This window comes from Palaemon carinicauda, chromosome 45, assembly GCF_036898095.1.
Source record: "Palaemon carinicauda isolate YSFRI2023 chromosome 45, ASM3689809v2, whole genome shotgun sequence".
Classification (NCBI taxonomy): Eukaryota; Metazoa; Arthropoda; class Malacostraca; order Decapoda; family Palaemonidae; genus Palaemon; species Palaemon carinicauda.
In genome coordinates this window covers 268,276-290,711 of record NC_090769.1, presented here as the reverse complement: position 1 = coordinate 290,711, position 22,436 = coordinate 268,276, and the positions used below count along the sequence as shown (strand labels likewise).

Below are 22,436 nucleotides of genomic sequence, written 5' to 3'. Positions count from 1 at the left end.
ATGTAAAAATGAGCGGTACATTATTGGAAAGACCATCCTCTGGAACCGAGGTGTAACTTCTCCTAAACATCTTGATCTAGAGAACAACATTTTCAAAGGATGGTGATGAAGGAAAAGGTTGTTTTAGAAAAGAACATGGAATGAATATGGTAAGATAAACTTCCACTGACCTTCAAGGTGCCTGCTTTTTTGCAAAAAAAGTTTCTTTTGTTATGGTATCCTGGTAGTACAAAAGATGATTAAGGAACAGATTGGGATACTTATACTTCACAAAAAAATTTTACTTTTGAATGGAAATCACACAACTTCATGAAACATTAAGTAAATATGTTATTTTTATTAGTAAAATAAATTTTTGAATATACTTACCCGATAATCATGTAGCTGTCAACTCCGTTGCCCGACAGAATTCTACGGGAGGGATACGCCAGCTATCACAATACTAGAAGGGGGTGTACTCACCAGCGCCACCTGTGGCCAGGTACTACAGTACTTCTTGTTGACACCTCCTCAATTTTTCCTCGGTCCACTGGTTCTCTATGGGGAGGAAGGGAGGGTCAATTAAATCATGATTATCGGGTAAGTATATTCAAAAATTTATTTTACTAATAAAAATAACATTTTTCAATATTAAACTTACCCGATAATCATGTAGCTGATTCACACCCAGGGGGGTGGGTGAAAACCAGTGTACAAGATTAAAGGATAGCTAAGTATCCCGTATTTCATATAATCAGTTATCTCAAAATAACAATGAAATAATAAGTACCTGGTAAGGAAGTCGACTTGAACCGTTACTCTGCCTTTTTTTAAGTTCGTCTTCCTTACTGAGCGCAGCGTTCCTCTTAGGAGGCTGAATCAACTCAAAGGTGCTAAAGTATATAGGGCTGCAACCCCTACTAAAGGACCTCTACACAACCTCTAACCCAGGCGCTTCTCAAGAATGAATTGACCACCCGCCAAATCAAAAGGATGCGGAAGGCTTCTTAGCCTACCGTAACAACCATAAAAACAACAAAAAGCATTCAAGAGAAAGGTTAAAAAAGGTTATGGGATTAAGGGAATGTAGTGGCTGAGCCCTCACCTACTACTGCACTCGCTGCTACGAATGGTCCCAGGGTGTAGCAGTTCTCGTAAAGAGACTGGACATCTTTAAGATAAAATGATGCAAACACTGACTTGCTCCTCCAATAGGTTGCATCCATTATGCTCTGCAGAGAACGGTTTTTATTAAAGGCCATCGAAGTAGCTACGGCTCTCACTTCGTGGGTCCTTACCTTCAGCAAAGCAAGGTCTTCCTCCTTTAAGTGAGAATGGGCTTCTCTAATCAGAAGCCTTATATAATACGAAACCCCATTCTTGGACATGGGCCTCGAAGGGTTGTTGATTGCACACCATAAGGCTTCTGATTGTCTTCGAATAGGTTTTGACCTATTAAGATAAAATTTCAGAGCTCTGACAGGGCAAAGAACTCTTTCTAGCTCGTTACCTACCATGTTGGAGAGGCTAGGTATCTCAAACGATCTAGGCCAAGGACGTGAAGGAAGTTCATTCTTAGCTAAGAATCCAAGCTGTAAAGAACATGTTGCAGATTCGGATGTGAACCCAATGTTCTTGCTGAAGGCATGAACCTCACTGACTCTCTTAGCTGTTGCAAGGCAGACGAGAAAAAGAGTCTTGAGGGTAAGGTCCTTGAAGGAAGCTGACTGGAGAGGTTCGAACCTAGGTGACATAAGGAACCTTAAGACTACGTCTAGATTCCAGCCTGGAGTGGGAAGACGACGTTCTTTAGTAGTCTCAAAAGACTTAAGGATGTCTTGAAGGTCCTTGTTGGAAGAAAGGTCCAAACCTCTGTGGCGGAGAACTGAAGCCAACATACTCCTGTACCCTTTAATCGTAGGAGCTGAAAGGGATCTCTCATTCCTAAGATGTAATAGGAAGTCAGCTATTTGGGTCACAGAGGTATTGGTAGAGGAAACTGCATTGGCTCTACACCAGCTCCGGAAGACTTCCCACTTGGATTGGTAGACTCTACGAGTGGATACCCTTCTTGCTCTGGCAATCGCACTGGCTGCCTCCTTCGAAAAGCCTCTAGCTCTAGCGAATCTTTCGACAGTCTGAAGGCAGTCAGCCGAAGAGCGTGGAGGTTTGGGTGCAACCTGTCTACGTGAGGTTGACGTAGAAGGTCCACTCTTAGAGGGAGAGTCCTGGGGACGTCGACCAGCCATTGTAGTACCTCTGTGAACCATTCTCTTGCAGGCCAAAGGGGAGCAACCAGCGTCAGCCGTGTCCCTTCGTGCGAGATGAACTTCTGAAGGACTTTGTTTATGATCTTGAACGGTGGGAATGCGTAAAGGTCGAGATGGGACCAGTTCAGCAGAAAAGCATCCACATGAACTGCTGCTGGGTCTGGAACTGGGGAACAGTAAAAAGGAAGTCTCTTGGTCATGGAGGTGGCAAACAGATCTATTGTCGGCTGACCCCACAAGGTCCAAAGTCTGTTGCACACGCTCTTGTGGAGGGTCCATTCCGTGGGGATGACCTGATCCCTTCTGCTTAGGCGATCTGCTGAGACGTTCATGTTGCCCTGAATGAACCTCGTAACTAGGGTGATGTTTAGACCTCTTGACCAAATGAGGAGGTCCCTTGCTATCTCGTATAGGCTCCTCGAATGGGTCCCTCCTTGCTTGGAGATGTAAGCCAAGGCTGTGGTGTTGTCGGAGTTCACCTCCACCACCTTGCCTAGCAGGAGGGACTTGAAGTTCAATAGGGCTAAATGAACTGCTAGTAGCTCCTTGCAGTTGATGTGGAGCGTTTCCTGTTCCTCGTTCCACGTTCCCGAGCACTCCCGTCCGTTCAAGGTCGCGCCCCAGCCCGAGTCCGATGCATCCGAGAAGAGATGAAGATTGGGGGTCTGAATCGCCAACGATAGGCCCTCCCTGAGAAGGAGATTGGTCTTCCACCACAAGAGAGTGGTCTTCATCTCTTCGGTGACTGGGATAGAGACTGCTTCGAGAGTCAAACCCTTGTCCCAATGAGCTGCAAGATGGAATTGAAGAGGGCGGAGGTGGAGTCTCCCTAGCTCGACGAACAGGGCCAACGATGAAAGGGTCCCTGTGAGACTCATCCACTGTCTCACCGAGCAACTGTTCCTCTTCAGCATGCTCAGGATGCAATCTAGGGCTTGGCTTATCCTTGGGGCCGATGGAAAAGCCCGAAAATTCTGACTCCAAATCTCCATTCCCAGGTACACAATGGATTGGGAGGGAATGAGTTGGGACTTTTCTAGATTGACTAACAGACCCAGTTCTTTGGTCAAGTCTAAAGTCCAGTTGAGACTCTCCAGACAGCGACGACTCGTGGAGGCTCTCAACAGCCAGTCGTCTAAGTAAAGGGAGGCTCTGATGTCCGATAAGTGGAGGAATTTTGCTATATTCCTCATCAGATGCGTAAACACCATAGGAGCTGTGCTTAGGCCAAAACACAGGGCTTGGAATTGGTAGACAACCTTTCCAAAAACGAATCTCAGGAAAGGTTGGGAGTCTGGATGAATAGGAACGTGAAAGTAAGCATCTTTCAGGTCCAACGAGACCATCCAGTCCTCCTGCCTGACCGCTGCTAGGACCGACTTCGTCGTCTCCATCGTGAACGTCTGCTTGGTGACATAAGCATTGAGCGCGCTGACGTCCAGCACCGGTCTCCAACCTCCTGTCTTTTTGGCCACCAGAAAGAGACGGTTGTAGAAGCCCGGGGATTGATGGTCCCGGACTATAACCACTGCCTTCTTCTGTAACAGGAGCGACACCTCCTGGTGCAACGCTAGCCTCTTGTCCTTTTCTTTGTAGTTGGGAGAGAGGTTGATGGGAGATGTGGTCAGAGGGGGTTTGCGGCAGAATGGTATCCTGTAACCCTCCCTCAGCCAACTGACAGACTGTGCGTCTGCACCTCTCTTTTCCCAGGCTTGCCAGAAGATCTTGAGTCTGGCGCCTACTGCTGTCTGGAGAGGAGGAGAGTCAGTTTTTGCCTTTAGAAGCCTTGGAACCTTTCCTAGACTTGCTTCTGGAAGAGTCTGGACGGGAGCTTCCACGGCTGGGGGCTCTACCACGAAAGGGCGGAATAAACCTCGTAGCAGGAGTATCAGCCACTGGGGTGCGATAAGTCCTGGGGACTGAGGTAGCAACCTTAGTCTTACGAGCCGATGAAGCCACAAGATCATGGGTGTCCTTTTGTATCAGGGCCGCAGACAAGTCCTTAACAAGCTCTTCGGGAAACAGGAACTTAGAGAGCGGAGCGAAAAGGAGTTGGGACCTTTGACAAGGTGTGATGCTGGAGGAAAGGAATGAACAAAGCTGCTCCCTTTTCTTAAGCACTCCTGACACAAACATCGAAGCAAGCTCACCAGATCCATCCCTAATAGCCTTATCCATGCAGGACATTAAGAGCATGGCTGAGTCCTTGTCCGCAGGGGAGGTCTTCTTGCTAAGGGCCCCCAGGCACCAGTCTAGGAAATTGAACATCTCAAATGCTCTAAAGACACCCTTTAGGAAGTGATCAAGATCGGAGAAGGTCCAGCAAACCTTAGAGCGCCTCATTGCTGTTCTGCGAGGAGAGTCTACCAAGCTTGAGAAGTCGGCCTGGGCAGAGGCAGGTACTCCCAAGCCTGGTTCCTCTCCTGTGGCATACCAAACGCCCGCTTTGGAAGTGAGCTTAGTCGGAGGAAACATAAAGGAAGTCTTTCCTAGTTGTTGCTTAGACTGCAACCACTCCCCTAAAATTCTTAACGCTCTCTTAGAGGACCTTGCAAAGACGAGCTTAGTATAAGATGACTTGGCTGGCTGCATGCCCAGCGAAAACTCAGATGGCAGAGAGCGGGGGGTAGCAGAGACAAAATGGTCTGGGTATACCTCTCTGAAAAGAGCCAAGACCTTGCGAAAGTCAATAGGAGGCGGAGAAGACTTGGATTCATCCAGGTGTGCAGCCTCATCATCAGAAACCTCATCACCAGAGTGTAGCGAAGTGAGAGGTAAGGTATGCTGAACAGCAGAATCTGCACGGGCTGGAGCAAAAACGCTCGTGGTTTCCTCCTCAAGTCTCTGTTGAGGGAACACCTGAGGCTCAGGTTGCAAAGGCTGGTCAAAAGCAGTAGCAGAAGGTAGGCGCATGGGTGGAGGAGGCTGAGTCCTGGCATGAGTGGCTTGCCTCAAGGGTTGCGCTTGCTGTAAGGTGAGCGGATGCGCAGTAGCAAGTTCCTGAGGAACGAGTTGAGGTTCCTGAGGTGTGAGCTGCAAGAGTTGGGGTAGAGGCTGCGCAGAACGCATAACTTGTCTCGCGAGTTGAGGTTCCTGAGGCGCAAGGCTAAGGTGTTGAGGTCGCTGCAGCGAGAGCTGAGGTGTCTGCCTCATGGATGGGAGAGGTTGTTGTACCTCAAGAGAGTGTTGCCTCACTGGTGGAACCGCAAGTGGAAGCGGAGGAAGTAAGGTATAAGCTTCCTGTTCCCATTGCTGAGGTTGCCTTAAGGAAGGCGGAGGTAGCTGCACACCACCGGAAACTGGAAACTCAGAACGTGGTAAGGTATCCTGAGGAGCCTCAACATCGTACGCCTGGCAGGCAGGACTGCGGTTAGGCGGAGCGATCGCAGGAGGAGGTGTAACCTTCTCAGCCTGACACTCACGCATCAAGACCGCAAGTTGTGACTGCATGGACTGCAGTAGAGTCAACTTGGGGTCGGCAGACACTGAGGTCTGCTGAGGCAAAGCCTTAACAGAAGAGATCTGTTGCGGCAGCACCTTACTCCTCTTAGGAGGAGTGCCTTCAACTGATGACTGCGGCGAGTCAGAGCTGATCCAATGACTGCAGCCAGGTTGTAGAGCTCTTGAGGTTTGGACTCTGCGTTTGAGAGGTCTTGAGACCTGAGTCCAACGTTTCCTCCCTGACAATTCTTCAGCAGACGAGCAAAAGACGGGCTCAATCGTCTGCGGGTGGGAGTGACGGTCTCTGGAAGACACGCCCGCAACCACCGAGGATACTTCTGTGCGCCGATCAAGGCCTGCCGAACCCTTTTGCCCTTCGACATTGCTTCTCCCCTGGGCTTGGGAGCTTGCAAGAGGTCCCGGACTGGGAGGACGACTGGCACGCACAGAAGTACCCTCACGCACCACACTGACACTGACACTAGCACTTGGCACTGCACTGACACTAGCACTCGTCACAGCACTGGCACTATCACCACCCACTGCACTCTTGACCTTAAGTTCCTTGACTTCGGCCATAAGAGACTTATGATCACTAACCACCGACTCCACTTTGTCACCTAAAGCCTGAATGGCACGCAAAACAACAGACATATCAGGTTGAGGGCAAATAGTAGGTTCGGGGGTAGCCACTACAGGGGGAGGAAAAGGTAGGGGATCATGAGGTGAGGAAAAAAGTGAAGAGCGAGAAGAACTTCTCCTAACTCTCTCTCTCTCTAACTTGGTTGAATACTTAAGAAATCGGACAAAATCAAGTTCCGAAAGTCCGGCGCATTCCTCACATCGATCTTCCAACTGACAGGGAGTTTCCCTACAGTCAGAACAAGCGGTGTGAGGATCTACCGAGGCCTTCGGAATACGCCTATTACAAGACCTACATCGTCTATGGGGTGGGGCTTGTGAAATGTCAGACATCTTGAATCAAAGAGTTAGCCAAGTGGGGATTCCAAATCAAGCAAAAAGATCGTTAACCATTAATCAGAACTAAATAATAGCTATCTAAGCTAATATAGAAGTTTTCCAGTAAAGCGACAGCCGAAATCTGAGAGAAATACTTCACCAAAAGCCGTGAAAATACTCCAAGATCATAAGCGTATCCCAGAACGTCTTGCCGGAAGCACGACAGAGGAAAAATTGAGGAGGTGTCAACAAGAAGTTCTGTAGTACCTGGCCACAGGTGGCGCTGGTGAGTACACCCCCTTCTAGTATTGTGATAGCTGGCGTATCCCTCCCGTAGAATTCTGTCGGGCAACGGAGTTGACAGTTACATGATTATCGGGTAAGTTTAATATTGAAAACTTAGTCGGTAGACTTGGTATCACATTGAAAGCTGGATCACCTTTGCAATGTAGGGCATCCAAATTCTCTATGTTTAATTCAAAATAGATAATGGACTTTTATCTCTGCATCAGGCTTTTCTCTCATTGAAGCTGCTATTTCAGACTTTTCGTCATCTTGCTCTTTGCTGTTTCGAAAGCACACGAGATCTCATGCCAGATCATCCTATTTGGTAATCGTTATATATCCTAAGCATTGTTTCATATAATCCATCATCATATATGAAAATCAGCTTTAAGGTATGAGGTGCACGAAGCCAACTAAAACTTATGTACAGTAATATAAAACAAAAACTGTTATAGATAGACAATAATTTAAACGGCAGTAATCATAAACATAAAATACTTCAAGGAAAAAATTTAGTATAAGCACATCCAACAATGTCACTACACAAAAAATTCATGTGAAAATAACAGAATGAAACCTTAACTCATGAAAAGTACATTTTAAGCTCCAGCCATCCCTTAACATTTGCAGGGGTAGTTAATGGAAATACCTGCAGAAGATGGTTGAAACTATCACAATGCGTAATCAATTTACAATCATATTGGCACAAAAGTTGAGTAATTTTACCTTATTTACCTCCAAGGGAATAATAAAACCTGCAAATGTTAATCCTACCAATGGTAAAGTATGACTGTACTGTACTTGGTTTGCTACAGCAATAGAGAATAACAGTGGATATTTAGTAGGTTGGAAAGAAAATTATCTTCCATATATTCTCACAAGGCATTTGCACTACTTTACAAGGTTAGCATTAATAATATAGTCCAGAAATTTATTTGGGCAAGAATTCACTCGGAAAGTGATGGGAAAACCATGACGCTACATAACATTGGTTTGTACCATGTATGAACGTATCTTCAATTTGATTAGACTCTTCTGTAAGTCACATTTTTTACATCAATTCAACTGCTATTATTCGATTAATACTGGGTAAAATATATTTCACAAATCTTAAAAGATATTACTGCATATGAACAGCCAATCATTATATACATACTAAATTTATAAAATCAACAATTTGAGGTTTTGTTTAATGAACCTTAATAATAAAACAATCACAATGTCTGACACCAAAATTACCTTGCTACAGTACATTTTTTCAAACGCCATTCATAACGACTTCATACCTTCAAGACATGAAGTTAAAATTTAAACATGCTTTTGTTATTCCATTAAGTAACTATCAATTGGCTTGCTTGTGACTAGTAAGAACTACCATACAACATTTAAATCACATCTTAATACCTTACACAGGTGTGAGAAGCAAATATGACTCATTTGGGTAATACTGTATATCCCTTTTTGGTTGTTAATCTTAGATGAATAATTCTGCAGCAATAATAGAAACATTCCATTATGTAATAAAAAAAACCATGACCTAATTAAAAATTATATATCAATATATGATTTTTAAGAATATACATTAGGGTAAATATAAACTATTGCTTTAATCCAACAAATTCCTCAAGTACTTCAATTTACTCACATAAAACAAAATCCATGCTTAATAGAAAGGTAGTATCTTCACCTGATAAATAAGGTATAGGCCCACTTCCGATTGGAAGAGTTGTCCAGATTTTCTGATAGTCAAAAAAACTTAGCGACAGCCAATTTCCAGTATGAAAATCCTTGCAAGTAATCTTAACAATTCAATAATACATGTTTTGCAAAAGCAAATGCTATATGTACATGTCATTTTGTTATATGTACAGCATTTTGGTCCCATCAATGCAAGGAATTAGATCCAAGATTCTCACAGAAACATAACTATGAATAAGACAATAAATCTCATTTTGAAGTACTGTACAGCATACATTTCTAGTATAGATACATGTGTGATACCGTACTCTTATTCTTAGAAATTATTGTAAAGAGAGTAGAAAGCAATAAAACATTCATATAACATAATATACTACAGAATTTTTGCAGCTTTAGATAAAAAAATATGATGGCTAACATAATTTCTCTTGAAAAGACATTATGGTAGAAATCCATCATACCTCTTGAAATAAAAACTGACGACAACGTTGACAATGAGATTACAATGCTGTGACATGAAAAGAAATCATTGGTGAAGCATAATGGTGCGACTTGATTATGTTTCTATAATACCAAAAAATTTACCTCTATCATCTAAGTTAGAACATTTCTTTCTCCTCTTAATTCATCAATATTATACAGGGAATTTCAACATAATTTTGTCTTTCCGATTTTACGCAGATTTAAAAAATTTTTAATTTTCCCTTTACGGTATACTGTACACTTATTTTTCTTGTCTTCTCAGGACCTTACAGGCTCTCTTTTGGCCCCTATTGGCTCTCATTGGCTGGACATATCTTTGCCTCTACCTTTGCACTTGCGGGTAAGATACAGTCAACTTTGTAATAATGTTAATTACATATTATCTGATACATGACTCATGTTCTTGAATATATTAACCCTTCTTGTGCCTATTTTGTGCATGCTTTCCTAATGTCATTATAAATTCAAACCTCATGTTCTGTTCTTAATTGGTTTCAATGACTCATGTCTTCCAGCGGGGAACTTTATCACAAATTAGCCCTTCAAAGCAAACACCTGGAAACCCCATAAACACATAAGTAATTCCCAATTTGTTACTAATTAAATGAATTGTTCAGTGGTTCAACTTGTAGAAAATGTAAAAAAAAATATAAGGAGAAAACACAGAATTTATATTTATCATTCCTAATATTTCTTAACAAAAAGAGACTAAGTAAAAAAATGACATACCACAAAAACAACTTAACATGAGGTTTGATTATAATGGCTATTTTATGCTTTGCTGCTTTACCAGTAAGGTTTTGCATAGTACTTTTTTGTAGTGTTTTTTTTTTTTTTTGTCTTTAAAGTCTGTCTCATGGCAATCTCATTTAGGACACGCAATACCTACTTATTTATTCATTGCAATATGCTAGTTTCTATCCAGACACCAAATCTTCCAAACCAATTTGAAAACCCATTGAAGTTTTCAATACTTAAAGGTGTATACATTAAAGTTACCGGACAAATAAATTGAAATTAAAAGTAAATAGTAAAAACACAGCGATAAAATGGACAAAATACAAAAATACATATAAAAAATTACCACTGAATCAAGTCTGAGACTGAAAAAGTGATAAAGTAGAGAGGTTATGCATTTTTTGTGAAAAGAAAGTATAGGTGGTTTCTTTTATATGAATTCTTAGCTGTACTACCCTTTGAAGTACTGTACTGAAATATCTAGTTTCTACATTGCAAGAATACATAATTGTTCTCTTTGCTATTAATTAATCTATAAAACACCAATATTGGGATAAGAAAAAATAAAATAAAATAAAAAACTGAGTACATTTGATGTCTACTTCTGAGATAGTCGGGTAAAGAAAAATAATATTTGACTAACGTTGTACCAATTCAAATTGAACTAACACAGATTCAGTGACAAACTAGACATTAGATGCCAATAATTAAAGTTGCTAAGTAATCAAATTACCCAACAATTCCATCGCTTTTCGTAAAAAATAAAGTAAATACATTAGTTTTGTCAGAGAATAACATAAACATAGGCAATGAAAATTTTTATTTTATTTCAAAAGACTTAAAACACTATCTCTCTCTATATATACATACATATACACAAACCCATAATATATATATATATATATATATATATATATATATATATATATATATATATATGTATATATATATAAATATATATACATATATATATATATAAATATATATACATATATATATATATATATATATAAATATATATGTATATATATATATATATATATATATATATATATATATATATATATATATATATACATATATATATATATATATAAATATATATGTATATATATATATACATATATATATATATATATATACATATATATATATATATATATGTATATATATATATATATATATATATATATATATGTATATATATATATATATATATATATATATATATATATATATATATATATATATATATATGCTGTATACAGATGGGCTTGTAAGATCAGTTATGAAATTATATAAAGCCTTGTGAAAAATCATCTATGTATTTCAAAATAAATCTTAAAATTTTTCATTTAAAAAAGTTATCAAAGTATAGTTCCATCGTTCAGTCAATGTACAGTATTACTGAGGAAAAGTAATTTAAAAAGGGATTTGAAACATGTGTCAACACCAAATAATAAATGGAGAAACATAAATGCAGTTTTCCTGTTGTGCTGAAAACTAACTGGAGCTCAATTTGTTTAAAGATATTCTGTCTTTGATTTTTTGGATGCCACTAAGATGTGTATGTATGCATCATACACATTTCATGTATGATGAAATGCCTGTATATTACATATGTAAATTATGGGAAACTGTTCCTGACATAGCATATGTAAATTTATTTTCAAAAGATACAGATTAATGGAAGTTCTTCAAAACTTGTCTCCAATAGTCTTACCTTCTTATCCTTCTCTCACATAATCAAAAGAAAATAAAAAATCTTCATAAATGCAGGCAAACTGAGCAAACAGGCTATGAGATATATCAATAGTTTTAAATGATAAAACCATAGGTAGGTGTATTGATTTGGAGTACCCTCATCCAACTTGCTCTACTGTATACTCCCTTCATCTTTAATATGGCACACAATCAGAATTACATTTTATTACTATCATTGCCCAATACTACGTGTGGTTTATATCATATCCATTGTATGTATGGTAAATCCTTAAGATTTTGATTATTATACAAATGAATATTTTGAAGATTCTGACAAATTTCCTTTAGGGATTTGTTTTGAATACCGGACAAATCGAATACTGTATTTGATATGTTGTAGGTGGAAAACTGAACTATCACAAAATACATGTTTGATTGTAAATGATGATCTCCATTCTCTACATTCAGGGATTGGGTCATGTGGATTATTAATTAAATACCAATGGGTGAAATAACCAATTAATTCAAAGATGGGATATTAGTGCTATTCCAATGGGGCATTTGTTTAAGAAGGTTGATCACCTGAGCCCAACTGTTGGTTGAAGCTGTCTAATTATTGTTATATCCATTATTCTACAATGTCTGCTATATAGTATATCTAGTACCATATGATGAATATTATAGTTGGTAAAACATCATTGATAAGAAAAGGTATATAGTATGTGATCTAATCATAGTAATTGATGCTTTGGCTGCTATACCAGCATTAAATGCTTATATGAGTAGGGATCTAGCATATTTCATCATTCATAGCAGCTTCATATCATTTATAGAAAGAAAACTTTGTTTACTGAGCAAAAAGCTTTTTAAGACAATAACTTTAAGGGCTTCTAAAGCACTTCTACTCTCAGTGAAATTCAAAATTTTTTGTGGTAACCTTTTCTTGATAATCTTAATTGCTGACTACTGTATATTGCATTAAATTTTGCTCTGAAAAAAAGATGCAATATTGGATAAATAAAAAGGGATTTGTCATTAGATGATATTGCGGCAAATCCTATAATACGTGAAGACTGGGATCTGCCTGTACAAATAGCATATTTGGCCCCTTCATGTTTTACATGTTCTAGTATTTGTTGCTCATGATGTTCAGGGGTGGTAGAAGATGCCTTTGATAGAAGGCACTTGAGAGGGCCCATCAGGCAATCAACTCCTTAATGTATAGATAAAAGTAAGAAAGAAGACAATATTCAGGGGTAGAGTAGTCCCTCGGCTATTACGGGTGCTACATTCCAAGCCATTGCGAAGTAGGTGCAGATATTTACGGTATATTATTTTTTATTATCTTTATAATTTTTCATTTTTATTACCTAAAATTTAAGCTTTTATAAGCCCAAAAATTAATTTTTAACAAAAAAATATAAAATATGAAAAATAAGACTTATCTTGTCTCAGAAACCAGCGATATAAAGAGGAGTGCGCGATACAGATTTATATATACAGTATTTATAAATCTGCAATGTACTGAGGGAGCGGTTGGTGAACCACGATATGGTAAGGGATTACGGTATATGAACGATTTTTCAATAGATAGTACAAATATGCATCTAAAACTATTTCATGAGTAATCCAGGAGGAGTTTTGTACTCCTATTCTATTAGCTATTTGGAAAAGATGTAAGAATTTTTATAAAAATGTGAATTTGATTATAAAAATTCTTCAGTTGGCGCATAAACGGTCAGATTGTTACTACATTTCATATGATAACTGAATCATGATGAAAAGCAAGATGTTTGCCATTTCCAAGCAATACAAATTCAATTGAAGAAGACTTGAATACAGCACTTCAGTGTGAATAAGGTTTGAGCTTTTTAATACTGTATCCAATACCAAGCTATGTAAAGCAATGTACAGTATTTGACTTTTATCATTTAGAGTACAGTAGATGGAACAGTTGTTTTTAAGGTAACATTAGTGTAGACATGTGAGTTCCCAAAGTTTTATGTAACAGATTTTTCATAAGGTTTAATGTACTTTTACTTTTGATTTTTTTTATGCAGTGCTTGTCATGTTCAAGAGTGTCGCAGATTAAACACAAGAAGTGTTTATAACTTTTATGTCAATGTTATAATTCTTATTTCATCTTATATAATTATAAAACGTGACTAATTTTGTGTTTCCCATAAAAATTTAGAAGTATTCTGATTAAGCCCTGGTGTCTATTAGATTCTGGTCTTCATTTCATAGATTTGGTGCAGTGGAAAATGGAAAATGTTATATTCATTCTTATACATGATATTTTCAATTACATTTGATACTTAATCTGTTGTATCATTTATAGTAAGCAAGAATAATAAACACCACAACACACTTCCCTTTATCCAATTTATTTTATTGAATAATCATTCATTAATCATGCCTTAAAAGTGCAGTCTATTATGATATATTTTATGAATAACCATAAATATCTCTCTTAAATAGTGTTTCCATTGTAGCACATCTGGTAGTGTCTTCAAATCCTCTTAAAACCCAGTGGATCAAATGTTCATCAATCATTTTTCCTTAATCCATATTGGGTTGGGGTAATCACATAGTTCATTTTAAGGTACCAGTTAACCTAGATTCTATAACTTTTTTCATTACTTTACATACATAGCTTTCAAGTCTTATTTGTTTATACAGTAGCTTGATGAGTTGCTATGGTCTTTACTCAGTTTTATTATAGTTATGATGAAAGCATACTGCCATTCATTTAGTAACCACTTCTTATACATAAGAGGTTTTGGACAAAATATCTTCAAGTTGGCTATCATCATCAAAGTCCTATTTTGGTAAAGAAAGCCTGATTTATATCTTTAGGCATTATCATTGTGACTAAATAGTTCAGCCAAAGCCAAAATTAGATATCTACACAAATGAAGTGCCACATTTGCAAAATTCTTCCAAAACTCAATCTCTTGCTACAGTCAAAAACTTACAAGACTATTTGTAGAATGACAGCTAAGGAACGAATGCAAATGAGTTATGTTCATTACTTGAAATATGATAAAATTTGAATGATTTTGTCGAGAGAATCATGAATACTAACAGTAAACATGTTGAATCTTACATTTCAAGTATACAACTATTTTTTAAATTATTACAATGAAAACTGGAGTGAACAGACTCAGTGAAGTGTTACAAAGCTTTGCTATTTAGTAACTCACCTTCACAATGAAACTCCAACAATATATCATTCATGAGTGTGTAACACCCATATCAGGCATGTCTTAAGACTTACAAAACATACCCGAGATATGACTTTCATGATTTTGATAAGGGTGTCAAATACCCAGGAGGTAAGTCTCAAGACTTTCAAAAGGGTGTTAAATATCCCTAGAGATGAGTCTCAAGATTTTCATAACGGTGTCCCTAAGAAGTATGTCCCAAGGCTTTCATATGGGTGTTAAATACCCCAGAGATGAATCTCAAGACTTTCATAAGGTGTCCCTTAGAGGCATGTCCCAAGGCTTTCATATGGGTGTTAAATACCCCAGAGATGAATCTCAAGACTTTCATAAGGTGTCCCTTAGAGGCATGTCCCAAGGCTTTCATATGGGTGTTAAATACCACAGAGATGAATCTCGAGACTTTCATAAGGGTGTCCCTAAGAGGCATGTCCCAAGGCTTTCATATGGGTGTCAAATAACCCAGCGATGAGTCTCCAGACATTCATAAGGATGTCCTTAAGAGGCATGTCCCAAGGCTTTCATAAGTGTCAAATGACCCAGAGATGCATCTCAAGACTTTAATAAGATTGCTCCTAAGAGGCAAGTCTTAAGGCTTTCATAAGGATATCAAATATCCAAAGGAGGCATTTCCTAAGACTTTCATAAGGGTTCCTTAGAACTCAACATAAAGTTCATGGCGAAGATGCTTTTGCGAGGTGGCAAAAATTGTATTTCAAAGATCTTTAAGGAGCTTTAAGTTTAGTTTCATGAGATCAGTGATCAATACCCTTTAACTGCTGAAACCAAAATAAGGAAAGGCCTATTAAATTTGGTTTGGTAAAGTTTGAAGGGAAATACTATGGCACTAATAAATGGAGATAAAAAACGGAATACATATTGTAAGGTAACCTATGGTTTTTCTGGAGATTAAGTTTTAAGCTGCTTGTGTAAAACATCTATCAAAAGCAAGATACATATCATATGTATTAATACACACTATAAACACAAAGTAACTTGCAGTGGTTCACATGAAGATTGCATAAAAATAATGGGATAAACTATAACAAGCTCCAAAATGGAGATACCACTTATGCAAGCAAAAAAGTGACAGCAACAGCAGGCGAGATGGAAGATTCTCTCGTAAAGAGAGAACTCACCTACCACACGTTTAATAGAATTTATAGCCTGATCTTTATGCCATAGAATACAAATAAAGAATCTGTAAAGTAACAAGTTTGCCCATTGATGAACAAATGTGAATTACTGCAGAAAATACTTTGCAAATAGATTATATTACAAAATTCGGGTTTGGTGTACAAATGTTGTTCTCTGGTTGACATACACTGCTTTAAAAGTCTCATAAAAAATAATGCTGTAAAACATTCTAAAAATTTGGATACAGCTGTATAAAAAATATGGGTATCTATAATTTTCATCAAAAACTTTGCAAGCAGTGCAGCACTAAGTATGGAAGCATTGCTGAAAAAAGAAAATTTTCTCATAAAAGAAATACTGTATAGAGATATTCCTTTAGGACATTTTTATGCCTATCTAATGGCAAAAGCACTAACATTACTGAAAACAGGTGTCTTAATTCACTCCACAATGAAAGAAGTTAACATATTGCTATTAAAACCTATTATGGATTATCACAGAATCAAATCCACCACTTGCAGAGAACTGTACTTCAAAGTACAAAGAACCTGGTTTGACCATTAAGCAGATTCCTTTTGTTTCTATAAATAAATAAATAAATACATGATTACTAACTGCTTAACATCAATTTTTATTAACTTCATCGAATTTGAGGTGTCCCGTTTTTTCAGCATGTGCTAAGGCCTGCTCATCCCCTGTCAATATCTGCCCACATTGTTGACACTTCAAACGGAATGCATTCGTGTCTGTGAACTGACCACTGCGGTTCGCTTCCATTGCTATTTCTTTAGCTTGAAGAAGAATGGACTCGTCATTTCCATTAAAAATTGTAATAATATTTCCCTGGATGGAAAAAACAAACATTAACATTGGTATTCCTATTTTAGGGTGATTACAAGGCTTATATCTTAGTGTTAACTTATTTAAGTGTATAGACAATACTGAAAGACAGTCATCAACCAATTCTAATAAATATTCACAGGTGAATATTTATATTTGAATGCTGCATAAAGGAAACATCTATGCTGTAGAAACTTTTCTAAGTGAGAATGCAGAATCACCTGCAATTTAACAAATTCTAAATGCAATTTGTATTTTTCCATGCAATACAAATCTGAGTCCTTTGAAATAGGGAATATCATCAGCAGAGCTGGAATGACTGTTGAAACTATTAATGAGGTAGTTAACGCAGGTGGTGAGTGAGGGTGAGTAGGCCTGGTCACTCTCATGTCAAAGACATGTCATGGAGGTGGATGAGGTGGAAAGTTCAACTTTAAAGGATTGAGGTTTGTATAGCTAGGAAAAATACAAATTACTTTTAAAATTTGTTATTGGTTCCTAAGCTTCTACAAGCCTTTTATCCTTTAAAATAAGGACACTCATAAGTGGGTACGAAGACCCCCAAAACAACTGATTGGTTCTTTTTCCTCCTTGGAATATGCCAGTTTCCCTAACCCCATGCAAAAGCAAGGGAGATGACTCCAGCAACCTTCCATCAACCAATCACAGGAATGAGTAGGTTGACAGGATCTGGCCAGTATTTGGTTATGTACCTGGTATTTGGTACGAGACCAAGGTACGGTACTTTCAGGTCAATCCTGAGTGCTCTTATTCCTCAAGAAATGAAGGCTTGGCAAGATGCTCAGGACCAACCAACACAAGCATTCTATCCCAAGGAAAGGGGCAGCAACATAACCAGGGGTCAATAACAGACCAGCTGTTTGTCACAGGTTAGAGTATTATCTCTGGTACTGATCAAACCAGAGGAATAAGTAGTACCAAGTACCCTTCCCTCTATTGATTGTGATGAAGTGTAAGCCATGGCCTTGTGATCATGAGCCTAATGACATGTAACACTGCGTAACGATCTTGAGAGGTGCCATCTTCTCAGATTGGAAATCCAAAGTATGCCTAAAAGAAAAGGGAGCACCACTCCCCATTCCAGGTAGAAAATGTGGAGGAGAGCACCCAAACCCATCTAACAACTGATCAATGGACGCCTGGCTACTAGAGTGCTCAAGCCAGGCCCTTAGGCCTTGGTACTATGAAGCAGTAAATCAGCCTGGCTAATGGGGTAAACAAGCAAGTGTCCTGGGCTTCAGCATAGGGCTATGGACCAGCTTAGCAATGGACTAATTGTATGGCATGGCATGGGAGTGTACATCTCCAGACAATACATCTCTACTTTTAGCAGCTGAAGACAAAAAAAGAAGAATCTTGGAACGGAGAATGGGCTGGGCTAATCGCATTTGCTCACCACATGACGTTAACTACCTTATTAACAATTTCAACAGCAATTCCAGCTCTATGGAAGATATTTCCAATTGCAAAGGATAAAGGTTTGTACACATGTAGGACTAATAAAATATTTGGATAATATCTACACAATCACCTCTAGCTATAAGATTGGGTTAGGCTTCTCAAAATTAGATTGTTAAGTGATAGATTGTCAAGTATGTATCATTTACAAGAGACTTTAATATTGATTAGAACTGCACTAAATGATAAAAATTTCCTTCTATAAATTCTTTCAAAAAGTTAGCATATTAACTAAATAAAGCTAACATCTAAACCAATGTTCCAATACTGTATTGCTAAATCCACAAAAAGCCAAATCAGTGATTTTACAACTACAGTATAAAATAAACAATATCATAACAAATCAAAGAAAATTAGCTTACCTCAAAGGTTTCCATATAAATAGGATCGTAATGAATACCATCATACATAACAATCATACGATGACTGAATTTTTTATCCTCTCCAAATCTAAGGAATGAAAAGAAAATAATCAAAAGCAAAGTTAAATACAACTCAAAGTACAGTATTTCAGTAACTACAGTACACGGTCTTTATACGTCAATACATCTATAGCTATTACAATTTAAAAATAATCAGAACAATACTATAGTATTAGAATTATTTAAGTCCTTTACTCTAATAGTAAGGAACAGGTGCTATATACACTACTTGGAAATTACTGGGATTATAGGCCATAATGTATACTGCTTAAGTTCAAAAAAGTCTCATTACCTGTTTAATACACCTGTTTTCGCATCTAAGGCAACTATTTCCATTTCATAATATTGACTGAGGACAGACAACTCAATTGCACCACCCCAAGAAGTGTCTTTCAAAATCCATTTGCAGTAATCGGCATTTGATTTTTCCAATACGGCTTCATGGTATAGATCAGGCTGACTTTTAACCATAGAAGCCACTAACTGACGCATATCCTTGATGTTTTCTTGCTTTATATCTCCACCACCTGTCAAAAAGTAACTTCCAATAAAACAAGTGCAAAATTGTTAATGAAAATTAATCTAAACTAAGGAGATAACAACATTAAGCCCCCTTTTCAAATAAAAATACACTTCATTGTCATAAAAACTGTCAAACAATATAAAATACACTTCTTTTGTCATAAAAACTGTCAAACAATATGTTTTGTTAAGTTATTCTGACTTTAAATCCTGAAAACACAGACTGATTTATTTATTAGAAACTATCTAGCATCATAACTCCTGGAGTCATTCACCTTTGAATAAATATAGTAAATGTTTAACAATTTCAGGATAGACAAAAGATTAAAAATATAGAGAAAAAACTAATATACAGTAGGGTCCCGAATTATGCGAGAATTTGGTCGATTAATGACCTCGTGTAAAAGGAAAATCGCAAATTTCGAAACACACAACTAACAGAAATAATTCCATTGCGGCCATGGCAACCAGCAATTTGCCTATTCAAATGTGTTTACTACCCATTTCCAATACTTTCTTTGTACTATACTGTATTTCTTTATAATATCAAATTGTTCTTGTAAATAAATAAAACATTTAATATACTTTAAAGTTCTAATAACTTGAAAAATGGTTAAAATTGCAACCAGGATAGGTGTAAACACCATATATTTCCCATTATAACACAACCCAAAATACAGACAAATTTTAATGTTTGTCATATATATTGTATAATACAACTGGTGAATAGCAAAACCATCACTCTATAGACTAGCTTGTTGTATGATTGAAAATCCAGAATTATCAAAATAAAGGCGATTTTATATCATGCGTTTCCTAAACACGCTAAAAAGCACAATAGAAAACGACAACCAATGTTTTGTTTACGTTTATCTCTGATCACAACGAAGAAACAGACGCATTTATACATCTGTGTTTTTGAATTGACAGCAATTTTACCAAGTATAGATTATATGTTGAATTTGTTATTACCAATGTTCTAATTATTTTTTATTAGAACTTTCAAATAAATGAAATGAATGCCATTTATGAAATGTTTTTCTTTATGATGCCGCCTGAAACGGAAACCTTCCATTTGTTTACGCTCCATCTTCGATCATAATAAACAAACGAATGCATTAAACACACATGATCTAAGTCATAACTAATGATATTACAAACATTTAGTAAACATTATGTTATTACAAATATTTAACTTACCGTATCCATATAAATTCCTAAATTCGTAGCAAAGCTGGAAATTTTTTTTTTCCTTATGCGTTTAATCCACAATAGCAAACTGCCGCTAATGACAGAGTGATAACTTACGATAATTCTAAACTGTTACGAAAGATAATTGTCCTTTCCATATCCAAAATACTTTTCCTAACTTCAGTTATAAGTCAACTTGTACCCACCTCAATTATGGATCCATATGCAAAAAAGGTAAAAGAAGAAAGTACTAGGCCTATTTTTAAAGTCACCGAACAATTAGGTTACCGCTATAACGTTCGATGTGAGAGAGAGAGAGAGAGAGAGAGAGAGAGAGAGATAGAGAGAGAGAGAGAGAGAGAGAGAGAGAGGGGGGATGGTTTTAAAGTACTAAACAATAAATATGATAGGTTATAACACATTGGTGTTTATGTAATATTAACTGTATAGATGGTTTGAATAAGTTAAGAAATGGTGTAAACAATTCTTTGTTATTGTATTCGCGCGGAAGCTAGACATCAGCTGATGTGATCACAGCCAAAAGTAAAACAAAAATAAGTTAGCAATACTCGATTTTTAAAACACACCCGAAATTTAACAACATAAGTACATGTTTTATTATAGCGCAATTGACATTTAAAGAGTAAAAAATTTCTGGAATAGAATGGTGTTTCCTAAAAAATAGTGGTTTGCGGACGAAATCGGTTACCGAATTTTAAGCTATGATTGAAATGGATGTATACACGGTATAATTTTTTCGTTTTGTATTTAATTGACACTTCAAGAAAACTGATTTTGGTTTCTTCATCTATTTGTAAGTATTGTATAACGAGAGAGAGAGAGAGAGAGAGAGAGAGAGAGAGAGAGAGAGAGAGAGAGAGAGAGAGAGAGAGAGAGAGAGAGAGAGAGAGAGAGAATCAGCTGTTGTAATTGAATGTCGTGTTTTTGTTTCGTGTACCCCCTGAAGCGAGAAATTGATCGCCACAACTAACAATATTCATGTTAATTTCATTCTTAAACTCAAGTTGCCATATGTGAACTATGGTTTTATTTCTTACGGAGAGAGAGAGAGAGAGAGAGAGAGAGAGAGAGAGAGAGAGAGAGAGAGAGAGAGAGAGCAGAAATCCCTCTCTCTCTCTCTCTCTCTCTCTCTCTCTCTCTCTAGATTTTATTTTACCGTGTACTCTACAAAACCAATGTTTGCAAATCAAATGTATACTGTTTAAAATATGACAAAATATTGACGACTCGTTACCGAAGTTTAGGCTATTCACTGCCGATAAACGAACCTAGTCTACTCGTGAAAACCTTGAACGCCCAGAGGGAAAAATAAGGCTTTTAGATATACTGTACTAAACAAAAATAATGCTTTAATATACCATCATTAACACTACCATTACAATTATCGTAAGGTTGGAGAAAGATAAAGATTGCCGAGAACGTAACCACATTTCTGTTTACATTTTGTCAGCTGGACTCGCACAGTTAACAGTTGATTTCATTGTTGATGTGGAATTTTATCCTTAAATAGGCTATTCATTATGAAATTATGTTAATGAAATGTAATATGTTATTTTTATAATAAAATAAATTTTTTAATATACTTACCCGGTGATTATATAAGCTGCAACTCTGGTGCTCGACAGAAAACTCTACAGTACGTTAAAAATCCGCCAGCGATCGCTATGCAGGTAGGGGGTGTACTTCAACAGCGCCATCTGTCGTGCAGGTACTAAGTACTCAATGTAAACAAAGAACTCAATTTTCTCCTCGGTCCACTGCGTCTCTATTGGGGAGGAAGGGAGGGTCCTTTAATATATAATCACCGGGTAAGTATATTCAAAAATTTATTTTATTATAAAAATAACATTTTTCAATATTTAACTTAGCCGGTGATTATATAAGCTGATTCACACCCAGGGGGGTGGGTAGAGACCAGCAATAAATGTTTACATAATTATGAGCTAAGGATTTTTTATTTCATTTTAGCAGTTATCAAAATAACAAACTTAAAATAAATAAGTACCTGGTAAGGAAGTCGACTTGAACAATTACTCTGC

The 22,436-nt window shown here is 37.3% G+C and overlaps 1 protein-coding gene across 1 annotated transcript in view; it reads right to left on the bottom strand.

The window, feature by feature from the left end:
• Positions 1–15,635: 15,635 nt before the first annotated feature.
• Positions 15,636–22,436, bottom strand: part of Yod1 (Yod1 deubiquitinase) — a 44,025-nt gene continuing 37,224 nt past the window's right edge. Inside the window, exons 5-7 of the mRNA XM_068367062.1 lie at positions 18,956–19,190; positions 18,604–18,691; positions 15,636–16,765 (exon numbers count right to left, since the gene is read on the bottom strand). Of these exons, the coding sequence (XP_068223163.1) occupies positions 16,547–16,765; positions 18,604–18,691; positions 18,956–19,190 (542 nt within the window). The 3' untranslated portion in view covers positions 15,636–16,546. The remainder of the gene's footprint in view (positions 16,766–18,603; positions 18,692–18,955; positions 19,191–22,436) is intronic.